The sequence below is a fragment of the Gracilinanus agilis genome, chromosome 4 (genome assembly GCF_016433145.1).
Source record: "Gracilinanus agilis isolate LMUSP501 chromosome 4, AgileGrace, whole genome shotgun sequence".
NCBI lineage: Eukaryota > Metazoa > Chordata > Mammalia > Didelphimorphia > Didelphidae > Gracilinanus > Gracilinanus agilis.
In genome coordinates, this window is record NC_058133.1 from 237,162,119 (window position 1) to 237,177,293 (window position 15,175).

At 36.3% G+C, this 15,175-nt stretch overlaps 1 protein-coding gene across 1 annotated transcript in view; it reads left to right on the top strand.

Annotated features, from left to right (window-relative positions):
- The window catches only part of GLP2R (glucagon like peptide 2 receptor), a 60,469-nt gene that overhangs the window by 27,750 nt on the left and 17,544 nt on the right, over positions 1–15,175 (top strand). Inside the window, 5 exon segments of the mRNA XM_044673893.1 lie at positions 5,156–5,262; positions 8,096–8,249; positions 9,191–9,353; positions 10,043–10,103; positions 12,036–12,105. Coding sequence (XP_044529828.1) covers positions 5,156–5,262; positions 8,096–8,249; positions 9,191–9,353; positions 10,043–10,103; positions 12,036–12,105 — 555 coding nt within the window.

Here is a 15,175-nt window from a genome sequence, read left to right on the forward strand (position 1 = left end):
GACAAAGATAAAGAAGACGGAGGAATTGTCTTCCTTTATGAAATTATTATAGTCTTCTTATGAAGAGGATGAAAGAGATTCTAGTAAATAAGATTTATTTGTGAATATGAGTGAACTAGTGTAGGAGTGTAGTCTCAGAATTAAACTCCTCTGCCTTTAGAAATGATTCAAAATTACTCAGGGCAATGATCTTTCTCACTGCTAAAAATTCAAATGTTTATGTTTAAATTTGATTTTATTATTAATAAATGATTTATTTAATAACACTTAATCCTATGAAACTAAGGAATTGAACATAAAAAGAAATACAAATAACTTCTATTGAGAAAGCGAAATAAATAATATTTGATGAACATGGATGGGGACACTGAGCTTAATTATGTTACTTGATGAGGTAATAGGAAAAAATAAGCATAGATTTCCTTAGAGATCTGGATGCTAAAATTAAATGTGGGAACAAATCAAGTAGCAGTCTGAAGAGTAAACTATAAGTGAGATTGGGAAACTAGACCATATATAGACCCTGCTACATGACAGGGGTGGCGTTCTTCTCCCATATCTTCTTATATATGAAAGAAAAACAGATTGGACTAGATAATCTCTAAAGTTCCTTTCTGGCTCTAATATTCCATAAAAGCCAGGAAAACATGTTGGCAGACATTACACTTTTATTTTTTATTATTATTTTTTTTGTTTTAAACCCTTAACTTCTGTGTATTGACTTATAGGTGGAAGAGTGGTAAGGATAGGCAATGGGGGTCAAGTGACTTGCCCAGGGTCACACAGCTGGGAAGTGTCTGAGGCCGGATTTGAACCTAGGACCTCCCGTCTCTAGGCCTGGCTCTCAATCCACCGAGCTACCCAGCTGCCCCCCAGACATTACACTTTTAAAGCTAGGAAGTAAAAAAAAAGTACTACCCTTTCATCCTCTTTTTTTCCCCCCTCATGTTATTTTTCTGACTTTAGATAAGAATTAAAGCAGTTTTTAAAGTCTGACATTTGCCAAGTAGAGGACTGAAATTTTTCAAAGAATATTCTATCAAAGATTATAGGCAGTGATTCTAAGTTTATATCTACAAATTCCTTGAAAACCCTGAAATATAATTATTTGGGTCCAAAGACTTGGTTTCTTTTAAAGCTTTCTTACTAGCTCCTCATCTATTTGGAGCTATACTTTTTTTCTGTACATATGTTCTTCCTATAAAGAGGACTAATTAAAATATCAAATGAATATGTTCACTTCCTTTCTTTGCTGGAGTCAGTGTTTTTCCTAAGCAAGGAATCTATCCCTTTATTTTTTATTCTGTTCTATGTTGTTGTAAATTAGCATTGGTTACAGGCCAAGTCTGTATTTTTTTCAGATATTTAAGTTTTATTTTTATTGTCATGCAAAATCATATTGGTCATTATTGGAAGAGCACACTCATACAACCAGAACCTCCAAATAAAACCATAAGTACACTGATATGAAAGACTGATTCCAACAATTTTTCCTCTGGAGGCAGTAGCATTCCCCGTCATAAGTCTTTCAGTTGTTGAAAGTAGCCAAGTTTTCACAGATAATCATTGTACAATATTGGTGTTATTGTGAAAAATATTTTCCCAGTTCTGTGCATATTTCTTTTTTTTAAACCTTTACATTCCATTTTAGGATCAATACTGTGTATTAGTTCTAAGTCAGAAGGGTGGTAAGGGCTAGGAAATGGGGGTTAAGTGACTTGCCCAGGGTCACACAGCTAGGAAGTATCTGAGGCCAAATTTGAACCCAGGACCTCCCCTTTAAGGGTCTGACTCTCAATCCACTGAGCCATTTAGCTACTCCCCCCATGTCTGCATATTTCGCTCTGCATCAGTTCCTGCAGATCTTTTTCTGCTTTTCTTCTTACTCTTTTTTTTTTAAACCCTTATACTTCAGTGTATTGTCTCATAGGTGGAAGATTGGTAAGGGTGGGCAATGGGGGTCAAGTGACTTGCCCAGGGTCACACAGCTGGGAAGTGGCTGAGGCCGGGTTTGAACCTAGGACCTCCTGTCTCTAGGCTTGACTCTCACTCCACTGAGCTACCCAGCTGCCCCTCTTTTTCTGCTTTTTATGAAATCACCTTGCTTATCATTTTTTATACAACAATAGTATTCCACAACCAACATGTACCACAGTTTGTTCAACCATTCCCCAACTGATAGACATCCCCATTATTTCCAGTTCTTTGTCACTACAAAAAGAATTGCTATAAATATTTTTTTGTACAAGTAGGTCCTATCATCGTTTTAATTATCTCTTTGGGATGCAGAGCCAGTAGTGTTATTATAGGACAAAAGGGTAGGTACAGCTTTATAGCCCTTTGGGTACAGTTCCAAATTACCTTCCAGAATGGTTGGATCAGTTTACAACTCCACCAACAATGCATTAGTGTCCCAATTTTGTCACATTTCTTCCAACATTTACCACTTTCCTTTACTGTCAAATTGGCCAGTCTGATAGGTGTGAAATGTTACCTCAATATTGTTTTAATTTGCATTTTTCTAATCAAGAGTAATTAGAATATTTTTATATGATTATTGATAGTTTTGATTTCTGCATCTATAAATTGCTTGTTCATATCCTTTGACTATTTGTCAACTGGGGAATGGAATGGCTTACATTTTTATAAATTTAACTTAGTTCTCTATACATTTGAGAAATTAGACCTGAGACCAAAGAAATTTGTTATAAAATTTTCTCCCCAGTTTGTTGTTTCCCTTCTAATCTTGGTTATATTAGTTTTGTTTATATAAAAGCCTTTTGTAATAAGTAAGTTTGTACAAAATTTGTACAATTTTTGTAATAGGTAATTTGTACAAAATACAAAATAAATGTATAAAAGACTTTTGTAATAGGTAAGTTATTCTGTGTTCCCCTAATCTAGTTATGGTATCACTCTTTATATTTAAATCACATTATCCAGTTTGACTTTATTTTGGTATAGGGTGTGAAATATTTGTCTGTACCTAGCTTCTGCCTTTATGTTTTTCAATTTTCCCAGAAGATTTTGTTAAATAGTGAATTTGGTTTATCAAACAACATAGCTGTTTTGAAAAGTCTTACTTTCTGTTTTAGAATTGATATCAAGTATCAGTTCCAAGGCAGAAGAGTAATAAGGTCTAGGCAATTGGTGTTGCCTAGTCATGGTCACATAAGTAGGAAGAGTCTGAGACCAGATTTGAAGGCAGGACCTCTGGTCTCCTGACTTTCCACCCACTGAGCCACCTAACTGTCCTCCACACCTTATTCCCCTCCCCCAAAGGTTCTACTTTTCTTTTCCATTGTGAGCAATAAACTCTTTTTTCTTTAACTATGGAACCATAGGCATCTTTTCTGAATATGTTGAAATTAGCTTTCCACAATCTGGAATTATGCTATGAAAGTAAATAATTATTCATATCTTTTGCCCCAGAGATCCCAGTGGTCAACATTTACCCAAAAGAAGCCAATGAAAAATGAAAAGTGTTTCTCCATACAACAAACTGTGCAATACAATTTGGAGGTAGATGCCCATTAAATGGGGGATGGCTAAACAAATTGAGAATTTTATTGTCCTGTAAGATACAACAGACATGATATGTGAGGAGACATATAAACTGGCACTAAGAAAAGTAAGCAGAACATATGAATATATGTAATACATAAATATATACATATACACACGTGTATATATGCTTATATATATCACAATAATGTAAATGGAGAAAAAAGCAACAACAACAACAAACCCAAAACTAAATGTTATGAGTATGGAATAAATACTTCATATAATACTGGAATTGGTTAGTGTATTGATTAGTTTTGCTAAACTCTTTTAAGTGATGGCTTTCTGGAAGGGAATGAGAATATAGAATTCCATCCATAAGTGATGGAATAAAAGATATCAATAATTTTAAAAAATGAAATTAGTTTTCATAAAATATAGATAAATGATTGATGATATATATGGCACTTTTTTTTGTTATGGATTCCAAGATTTATGTGTTTATACTCAAAAGTTGTTGTTACTTCACCTGACCAGTCAGATCATTCTTCATTGGTCCAAATTAAGTCTATAGTAACAATTCCCTTGACTGCTTTTTCATTAAAGGGGGAGATGAAATTATTACAGAGGCAAATCAAGAATTTATCAAGTGAAGGGCAGGCAAATGGCTCAGTGGATAGAGACTCAGGACCAGAGACAAGAAGTCCTGGGTACAAATGTGACTTCAGACACTACCTATCGCCTAGCCCTTACTTCTTTTCAGCCTTAGAACTAATATATAGTATTCATTCTAAGATGGAATGTAAGGGTTTTTTTTTAAAAAAATAATTTATCTGATGTTCTTCTCTTAAATCCTGGAGAGTTGAAATGTCTTAATGCTATTTGTCTTTCTATCAGATTTGGTATTAGGAAAACATCATCTCTATCATCTGTCTGGCTGAGCAGACAGAAGTGTACTGACACAGTAATATTCCTTTTTTTCTCCTTTAATTTTTATTCAAATACTCTCATCCATTTTCTGGTTCAGTAGAAGCTTAGCTTATTAATATGTATTACACTTTTGTTATTTCTTTTTCAACATAGTACTGTCTACAATTTTATTTTCCTATTTTGGCAGAGTCCCGTCTCAATGTCAAAGTGATAATGCAGTAATTATATCACATAAATCAGCAGAAGCAGGTTGCAACAGATGGGTTGGGTGAATCTTAGGATGCTGTTACATCTTCTAAGATTAGTTCAAGGAAAATAACAAACTTCCTGATATACCTTATTTGATTCCTTAGTTATTATTGTGGTTGTTGGAAGGGACTCACCATTCACCATGACAGATCTCTTCCTCCTGTTGTCTTTAGAATTTGGGGAAATATGGGATACTACTTTAGAATATCCAAAATGCATGGGAAACAGTGTGTATCTCCAACAACATGTAATGTTTTTCTCTTACACTATGTTCTTCCATTTGTTGCTTTTGGTTTCCATCTCCCAAAGAGTTTGACCATGAACAAGTATCAGTGAAATCCCTAGGACTCTTCCTCTTCCAATACACATCTATGGGGCAAGAGACATTGTGGGAAAAGATGACACACAGATTTTAAATGGGGGCAGAATTCCATGAATCACCTAACACTGCCTTTTTCTCTATTATATTTAGGATAAGCACCACACTTTGCTATCAACTTTGCAGATAGTGTTTACCTTGGGATATTCCCTCTCATTCATTTCTCTCTTCTTGGCTCTCATAATCCTCCTCTGTCTCAGGTGAGTGAGATACCCTGCTCTGAATTTTTTGAAGAATAACTACATAAAATCATTTGTCTTTTTTATTACCTTATTATTTGGAGTTATCTAGTTGATCTCAGAGAAAATCTCTAAAAAGGAGTAAGTCTATTGGAAAATTCATGGTAGACTTTGAGATTCAAGTCAACAAATATTTACTAAGTGCTTATTCTATATTAGGCATTGTGCTAAATGTTGGGAATGTAAATATAAGCAAAAAGAAAGACCGTCCCTTCATGGAAGCAGATTACATTCTAATGGGAGAAGACAATGGAAAAAAGGAAGCTTGGAAGCAGCAGAGGTAGTATGTTGGGAGGGGAGATGATGAAGAGATGAAAGTAGATATGTATAAGAGGGCGGTGGAGAGATAGCACCAACGGAGGAGCATGTTAAAAGAAGAAGTCTGGAGAGTTACAAATAGAGTCTAGAGAATAATGTTTGGCCTTCTTTATTTTTGTTTTTTTTAATTTATATTTATTTTAAAAAATATTTTCCATGTTTCCATGATTAATTTTCTTTCCCTCCTTTCTTCCCTCCCCACTCCCAAAGCCAACAAGCAATTCCACTGAGTTGTACAAATATTGATACCTATTTCCATATTATTCATTTTTGCTATAGAGCAACCTATTAAAGACCAAACACCAAATCATATACCCACATATACAAATAAGTGATGTCATGTTTTACTTTTGTGTTTCTACTCCCATAGTTCTTTTTCTCAATGTAGATAGCATTCTTTCTTATAAGTCCTTGCTACTGGTAGTAAAATCCATTACATTGGATAGTTCCACAATGTTTCACTTTCTGTGTACTGTTCTTTTGGTTCTACTCATTTCACTCTGCATCAATTCTTTGAGATTCATATAGAAATCTTCCAGATCATCATTTCTTACAGCACAATAGTATTCCATCACTATAAGATACTACAACTTGTTTAGCAAGGGATACCCCCTATTTTCCAATATTTTGCTGGGTTCTTCTTTAAAATGGTGCTTCTGAAAAGAACTGACCAATTAGAGAAAGAGGATGAAGAGCAGAAGAACTTTCAGGTCAAAGGAATAGAGAACTTTCAGAGTGAGAATGCTGCTGAGGAATGGTGGAGAAAGAAGTTGATAGAGGCCAGAAAGAAATGAAAGAATGGGAATCAGGGTTTACCTCATTCTGCTTAAGTAGTGCATTAGCCTTTTTTCTATTTTCTATTTTTATTGATTTATTTAAAAAAAAAAACCCTACCTTCTATCTTAGAATCAATACTGGGCATTGGTTCTAAGGTAGAAGAGTGGTAAGGACTAGGCAATGGGGTTTAAGTGGGCCCATCAGTTAGGAAGTGTCTGAGGCCAGATTTGAACCCAGGACCTCCCATCTCTGAGCCTGACTCTCAATCCACTGAGCCACCCAGCTGCCCCCTAGAAGTCTTTTTTTTTTTTTTTTAAACCATTACTTTCTATCCAGTAGTAACTCTGAGACAGAAAAGGAAGGGCTAGGCAAATTGGATTAAATGATTTGCACGTTGTCACTAAGCTAGGAAGTAAGTGTATTAGGTCAAATTTGAACCCAAGTCCTCCAGACTCCAGGTCTGGCACTCTTATCTACTGAGCCACCAAGTTGCCCCCGTTCAGTAGTCTTACTAACAAATAGCAGGTTACCTGAATGGGGTCCTTCTTTAGTCTCAACTAGTAATGGCATGAAGCATAGTATGGTAGAAAGAGCATTAGACAGAACATTAAAGGGCATATTCTAGAGAGCAAAGTTTAATCTCTTTCCTCACTCACTGGTTGTATGACTTTGGGCAAATTATTCCCCTTTCTGGGTCTCCATTTACTGAAGATACTAAACTAGTTTATCTCTGAGGTTCCTTCTAGCTTTAAATACTATGATCCTGTGATATAATGCCCCATCCAGCTTTACATATCTATGAAGTTAAATAGGTCACACAATTATTGGAAACAATGCATTCTCGAGTCAACTTGACTTGCAATGAATTTAGATCTCCAGAAGAGAGACTCTGTAGAGGATTTGTGAGCAACCTACTAATGTAGTTTCAATAATGTAGGGCAATTCCTTTGCCTTTCACAGCTCTAGATCTATTCCCATGCTGCCTTTTAATACCAAATCTAGTGCTATCTCTGATACTGATTAGGATATAATTGAGTCTAAAGTCTCTTTGGGGGACCTACTCTGAATCTTGCTTATTCCAGGCACTTCTCTTTTCTTCCTATCACAGACTTCTCAGAGTTAAGGAGAATCTCCAGGCTCTAATAATGGGCCTTACAGCTGTGTTACTGAAATGATTTCCTTTTATCAGTTTTAGGTTCAAATAACTGTTCTACATCCTAGAACAAGTTCTGTTTCATAACAATAGAAATGTTGATGCCATATAAGAATTTAGAAAATTCTTCCTCCACCTTGACCCTGGTCCTACTGGCTTAATTAAACTCATAAACTCAAATCATGGGAAAACAACCCTTCCTCAAACTAACTTCTAGTCAGTGAAATCTTTTAAATATTTTTTTCATATATTTGTGTATATTATGAATATGTGTATATATAAACACCCCAACTGCAATACTCTACATCCACACACATATTATAGATTCACACATATTCTCTCCTTAATACAATAAAAGTTTCTTAAGGGCAGGGACCTTTTCTTTTTGTCTTTGTATTTCTGATACAACACATTGTAAGTGTTTAATATATACTTATTGGTTGATTTTTTAGAAGGTTTGAAGTCATATAAAAGAATATCTCTTGGGAGCAAATGAGTTATTATTATATCCTTGGGAGTTGTTCATGTTTCTATTTTCTCCATTAGAAGAGTTCACTGCACTCGTAACTACATCCACATGAATTTATTTGGTTCCTTCATGCTTCGAGCTCTGGCTGTTTTGGTGAAGGACATTATCATACACAATTCCTTCTCAAAAAGGCCAGATGATGAAAATGGATGGACATCCTACCTGTCAGAGGTAATTAATGTCAATGCCATCCTCAAAAAGACATTTATTGAGTAACTATTTTATGCAAGTCACTCAAGCTATACCCTATGAGGAATATAAAACAAAAGTATCTCTATGTAATATCAAGAAGTTTGCCACCTTGGATAGACAGTCTATGTATGGGGAAAGATTTATTATGAGGGATTAAACATGTAATATGGATGATCCCTCAGAAGAGTGAACAATCATAGAAGTCATAGTTGAAAGTCACCCTTTCAACTTAATCCTGTGATTTTATAGAAGTGGAAATCGAGCATCTTAGATTAAATGACTTGCTCCAAATTACACAATTAACAAGCTGCAGTCAGTATTCAAGCTGGAGTTCAGTTGTTTGGATTTTGAGTAGTGAGTTAGATATAGACATAATAGGATATAGGAGGAGGGTAAAAGTTTTCTTAACAGAAGGAATAGTTAGCAAGATCCTAGATAAAGGAATGTTCATGACATTTATAAATTACTATTTGGCCAGGGTGACATGAGTTAAGATTAAAGATGTAGATTAGGGTCATTATAAAGTACTTGTATGTCAGGAGTTTTAAAAAAAATCTGTGATTATTTATTAAATAATAATTTAATAATTCAGCTCCAAAGAAACAATCCCCTAGGAACAAAGTCCTGATCATATAAGCATTGATTCTTTTGAACAAAGGAGCAAGGTGGACAGATTGTGTGTGTGTGTGTGTGTGTGTGTGTGTGTGTGTGTGTGTGTGTGTNAGGTGGACAGTGTGTGTGTGTGTGTGTGTGTGTGTGTGTGTGTGTGTGTGTGTGTGTGTATAATAGTAAAACTCTCAGTAATAACAGGGACAGGATTGAAACTCAGGTAGTTTATTTTTATACCCATGTGAACACTTTTCCAGGGCTCTCTCTGGCACTGAGATAAAAATTGCCATGTCTATCCCTTCCTCTTCCAGTTGGACTTGTCCATTTGTCGGACTGCCCAAACTCTTCTGCACTATTTTGTTGGAGCCAATTACTCATGGCTTTTAGTTGAGGGCATTTATCTTCACACACTCCTGGGACCTTTGGTGCTTTCCCAGAGACGTCTCTTGCCCAGATATATCTTGGTAGGCTGGGGTAAGTAAGCTGTGTATTTAGATTTTTACCATTGCAGCCTAGGAGACCAAGTTAAGAAAAAGGTCTACTGACTTGGAAGAGAGTGAGAGAAACGTCACAGATAAGAATGAAATTGGTAAAAGAAAAAAAATTTGACTACCTAATGTAAGTTGTTATGATGTTAAGTGTTTATGAAAGACAAATTCAGAAAGTAATTGCAAAATGACTTCAGTATTGGCCTGTACAAAGAGATGTGAGCTGTTAGCCTCAATACCCCCATTTCCCTATAATTTTGAAGGGTTAAGCAGGCATCTATCTCCCTCTGTTTTGCTCAAGTGCTGAGCTATAACATATTTGTCATGTGACTAAGAACAAGTTCTGTGTAACCCGACAAAGAATCATAGAATATTAGAGCCAGAAAATGGCCATAGAGGTTATCCAGTCCAACCTCGCACTTTTACCCATGCCATCCTTGATAGTGAGTTATTCTGTCTCTGCTGAAAGATATCCAGAGACAGGCAGCTTATTAACTCAGGAGTCATCTTATCCCATTATTGGATAATTCTAATTGTACCAAGATGAGGTAAGGGTCGTGCAAGTCCTAGACATTTCTCACGGTTGAACTAATGTTGTTAGTACCAGTTGGCTGAAATGGAAGGCAATGGATTTGGTCTTAATTCTCCTACAATCCACTTGTGTTTTCTCCCTAGCATTTCCTGTTTTGTATATGGTCCCTTGGGGAATTATCCGAGCACAATTGGAGAACACAGGGTATGTAGCTAATGGATATATTGTACAATCCCGTGCTAGTAAATGAATCATGTACCATACTTCATTATGTGTCAAAAACTGCCTAGTTGCTTACCCCTCACCTACTATGCTAGATGATCAAGCTTACTGTGTCTAAACCTAGCTTCCAAACTCTTTTGTCTGACTTTAAAGGTCCTTCATAATCTGAACCTGCAGCATACTTTAGACTTTATCTCCTGCCAGCTTGTTTCTTTACTGTCCTATGAATGTTTCATATTCTTTACTACACCAGATTATAGTTTTTCCTTCACTTGGAGTGCCCTCCCTTATTTATAGCTTCATAGGTTCCTAGATTTGGAGTTGGAAAAGGACATAGGCATGATTTTACATTTTACAATTGAGAAAACTGAGGTTCAGAGAAGCTAAATTACTTGCCTCAGGTCACACGGTTAAAAAAAATAAAGATAAAATTTAGAGTTCTAGCTTATATCTAGAGAAATGAGGTCCCTTAAATCACTATAGTTTGCCTCATGAGAAACATCACTGCTTAGAGAATGGAGTGCTAGACTTGGGGTCAGAAATGCCTGGATACAAATCCCCTCTACAATGTTCGTGAGTTGTAATACTGTGGGCAAGTCTCTCATCTCAGCCTAAGTTTTCTCATCTGTAATAATATCTGTAATGATTCTGAACATCTCTCCTTTTACAACCTTATTATTTCTTCCTTCCTTTTAGCACTTTTCCATCTCCTTCTCAGAGACTAAGAATAAATTCAATGCCACTTTTGCTACTGTGATAGGCATGACAAGCTTAACTCTTCTATGGCTCCCTCAGAACTCCTATGATTCTGAGCTATAGGTTGCCTCTGCTGAAGCACCTTTCCCTCTTCCCTAGTACTTATCCACATCATCCTCTTCTCCTTACCCCTCCATTCTCCCTTTCTGGGCCTCTTTTCCACTCTCCCCTCCCTTTCCATTGTACTCTCTAAATCCTTTTTTCTATATTTCACAAACTTCCTTTCATTTTTGAGCTGTGCCTTCCTTCCAGAGATTACTTTCTGTGCATTTTGTATTTGTTTATATGTATATATTCCCCCTCCCCAATAGAAACTAAGCCCCTTGAGGGGAGACTGTTTCAAATTTGTCTTTTTGTCCCCAGTACCTAGTAGAGGGCCTGGCATATAGTAGACTCTTAAAAAAACACCCTTACATTCTGTATTAGAATTGATACTAAGTATTGTTTTCAAGACAGAGGAACAGTAAGGGCTAGGCAATTAGGGCTTAGTGACTTATCCATGTCACATAGCTAGGAAGTGTCTGAGGCCAGATTTGAACCTAAGACCTCCCACCTCTAGTCCTGACTCTCTATACATAGTAGGCTCTTAATGAATGCTTGTTGAATTGAATCACTCCCCTTTCTCCCATTGTCAGGTCTTTAGGGTCAGTAACTGTCACATTTAAAATTTTCCTATCCCCAGAACCTAGTACAGTACTGCCTTGTAAATAATAGGTACCTAATAAATGTTTGCAGAATGGAATAAAAATCACTTTACTAAATTGAAGATAGCATAAAAATATAAAGGAGCATCATAATTCTTATCATTAACATCCTGATTATCTTAAAAGACTTCTATGCCCTTCCGTATTCCCACCTCTATCACCACTTTGGCCAGAATGTGAGGATACCTTTCCTGACTCTGAAATCAGTTTCAACTCCACACAGTCAGTACTTTACATTGGATAGCTTCCAGACTGCCATCCCAGGCCCATCTCTGCTCATGGCTATTCTTTCTCAAGTATTAGCTAAATATCCAAGGTTCCTGAAAAACTTGCTTTATACAATTAGTCCTGGGAAATAGTAGACTCTACAATGAGGTATCTAGGGAACATTTTTTTTCCTTTTAACATGTTCTCCATTTCTAAGTATACCCTTTTGTGTGTTATTTCTTCATAGGTGCTGGGGGACAAACAGAAACATGAAAATCTGGTGGATAATCAGAGGACCAATATTACTTTCAATAATAGTAAGGACCACATTCTCTTCTTTTTTTCTGTGCTCAATAACTTTCTTCTCTTAATCATCTGTCTCAGAATGTTCAAAGGCTCTTGAGGAACTGAGCATGGACAGAATGTTGGGTATTGGTGGGCATGATGAAATTAGATTGGATATGATTTTTCTTTCCTCTTCCCTCCCCCATCTAAGAGAAAATGCCAGAAAGGTAGAAGTTACAGGAAGAGGGTTAAATTTCTTTAAAGCTTGAGGGAGGATTAAAAATCACTTTCTGACAAAGATATAATTTCCTCCCCTGACACCATGGTCATTTATTGCATCCTGGGCCTTTTGCCTTGCCACTGGACTTGGATGTATTTGCAAGAGAGAGTGAGGCTGATGACACTGCAATTCTACCTCACTTAAATCCAGTTCATGATTAAGTCAAAACATTACCCCCATGGGGCAGCTGGGTAGCTCAGTGGAGTGAGAGTCAGGCCTAGAGACAGGAGGTCCTAGGTTCAAACCCGGCCTCAGACACTTCCCAGCTGTGTGACCCTGGGCAAGTCACTTGACCCCCATTGCCCACCCTTACCAATCTTCCACCTATGAGACAATACACCGAAGTACAAGGGTTTAAAAAACAAAAAACAAAAAACATTACCCCCAATGCTATTGGTCCTTTTAAAAAAGGAAGTACAAACAACAACCATAGTAAGTGGAGTGGACAAGAATCTCACAATATTCTATAGACTAATTTCTCTAGCACCTACGTTACTAGTTATAGGGTTTGGAATATATTAATAGTAGATATTTTCAGGCAAATAATAGATGGCCATCTTCCTCTTATTTTCAGTTAGTTTGAATGGAATCCTTCCTTGAAACAGAACACACACACACACACACACACACACACACACACACACACACAGTGACTTTTCAAGATCTATTCCAGGATTTTAATTTAATGGTATTATTTTTTATTTTTTATCTTTTAATTTTTTTATTTTTAAAGAGTTCATAGGGGGTGGTAAGTTCCAATGTTTCATTTTAACACATCTTTCTTTACAGTCCTTTATTTATGAAGACAGTTATGTGGTGATGATGAATTAGCATCTTTATGGAAGGACTTAGCTGAGCTATATTAGGCAAAAGAAGGGAAGACAGGTTACATGGCAGTGGTTCAGTGAGATTTTTTTAGGGTTCTATAATGCAGAAAAAACATCCATCAATACAATCTTGAGCACTGTAGTGACAGGTGAAATATATAAAAAGACTTATAAAAACTAGAATTTTTTCCAAACATTTTGTGCAACTAATGCTACATGGTTAGTGAATAGCAATGTGGTATAATGTATAGAAAGATGCTCTTAGAGACAGGAAGACCTAGTTTCAATGCTTACCTCTGACATATACTGATTGATGTTACCAAGTCATCTAACCTTTCAGTGCCTTCCAGGCAACTTTCTTTTTTTTCTCCCTCCTCATGTTTTATTTTATTTTCATGGAGAATATTTTTTGTACTATTATAATGATGAAATTCCTTGTTTATATTTATTTTTTAAATAATATTTTATTCCCCCCACCCAGTTACATGTAAAAACCATTTTTGACATTCATTTTAAAAACTGAGTTTAAAATTCTCTCCCTCTCTCCTGCCTTGGCAAGCAATCTGATATAGTTTATACATGTAAAATCATGTCAAACATATTTCCATACTAGTCATTTTGTAGAAAAGAACCCAAACAAAGCAAAGATAAAAAAAGTGAAAAAAATAGTATTCTATGGCCTATATTCAGATTCTATCAGTTCTTTCTCTGGAAGCAGATGACATTTTTTATCATTAATCTTCTGGGATTCTCTTAGATCAGTGATGGGCAAACTATGGCCCATGGGCCAGATGCAGGCCCCCTGAAATGTTATCTCTGAGCAACATTATTCCTAATTGACGAATACAATGAGTAGGATACATGTTATAGGTGACTTTTAAGATGTAATATGGGGATTAGGAAGGATGTAATAAGGGAATTTGGTAAGATATAATAGGGAAGGTGCAGGATATAATATGAGGCTGAAGCTAGGGGTAATAACTGGTAGGATCAGGGAATAAGACCCAAGGCTGGAGGTAATCAAGGGAATAGACTAGGTAGTAGGGAAGTTAAGGCAATATAGTGGATGAGGAAGGTTCAATGATGAAGGATGGTAGTTGAGGTGGTAGGAGAAATAAGGGAATGTCTGAGTTTAGGGAGTATAACACTGAAGTAACAAGGGTTTCAAGGGAGAGGATGAATTAATCTAAGCAGATGAACAGCAGCAGGGAAATATAGACTGGGACTTAAGTTAAAGACAAAACACTGAAGGGAAATAGACTGATCCCTTCAAGTAAAGGACACTATACAGCCAAGTTAGAGTCAGCCAAGACAGGTTGAAATTGACTACAGGCTTTAGTCAATTTCACAGGAAGGGATTTGTTTGAAGTTACACTTCCTTCAAAATGGACACCCTTAGCTTCCTTCAAACCCAGAAAGTATGTTGTTTCTCTTTTCCTTCCTCCTCTCTTACTAATTAACTAATAAGAAGCCAAAGGACTTGTTTAAACACAAAAGAGGTTTATTGTCTTTTGGAATAGATTGACAGGGTTGAGGACCAAGGAAGCCTTAACAGCTGCTTAGAGAAACCTCAGGTGGGGGAAGGGAAGCAGGAATGTGAGACTGAGAAAGGACCTGCCTTTACTCAGCTCTCAAGGTGATTTTTGAAATCAAAAGGAGTTAGGAAATTGGATACAAATACTCAATAAATTATTTGCTGCAAGGGTAGGACTAAACTCTCACAGATTTGAACTAACTCTCTAATTCACTCTCCTATTCACTCTTCTCAGACATTCAGGTAAGGGAAATGAAGGTAAAAAAATAAGGTAGGATAGGGAGATACAAAGGATTTAGCTAAATTAACAAATCTCAAAAAACTGCAAAACTAAGCTAGGTTTCAATCTCAAGAAGAAGGAGCTCAGCTGGACCCTGGTTCCCTCCATGAGTTCCCAAGTCCAACTGAAACTTTTCCCCAAGATTCTAAAACCTTAACTGACAGTAGAAATTCTGCAAAAA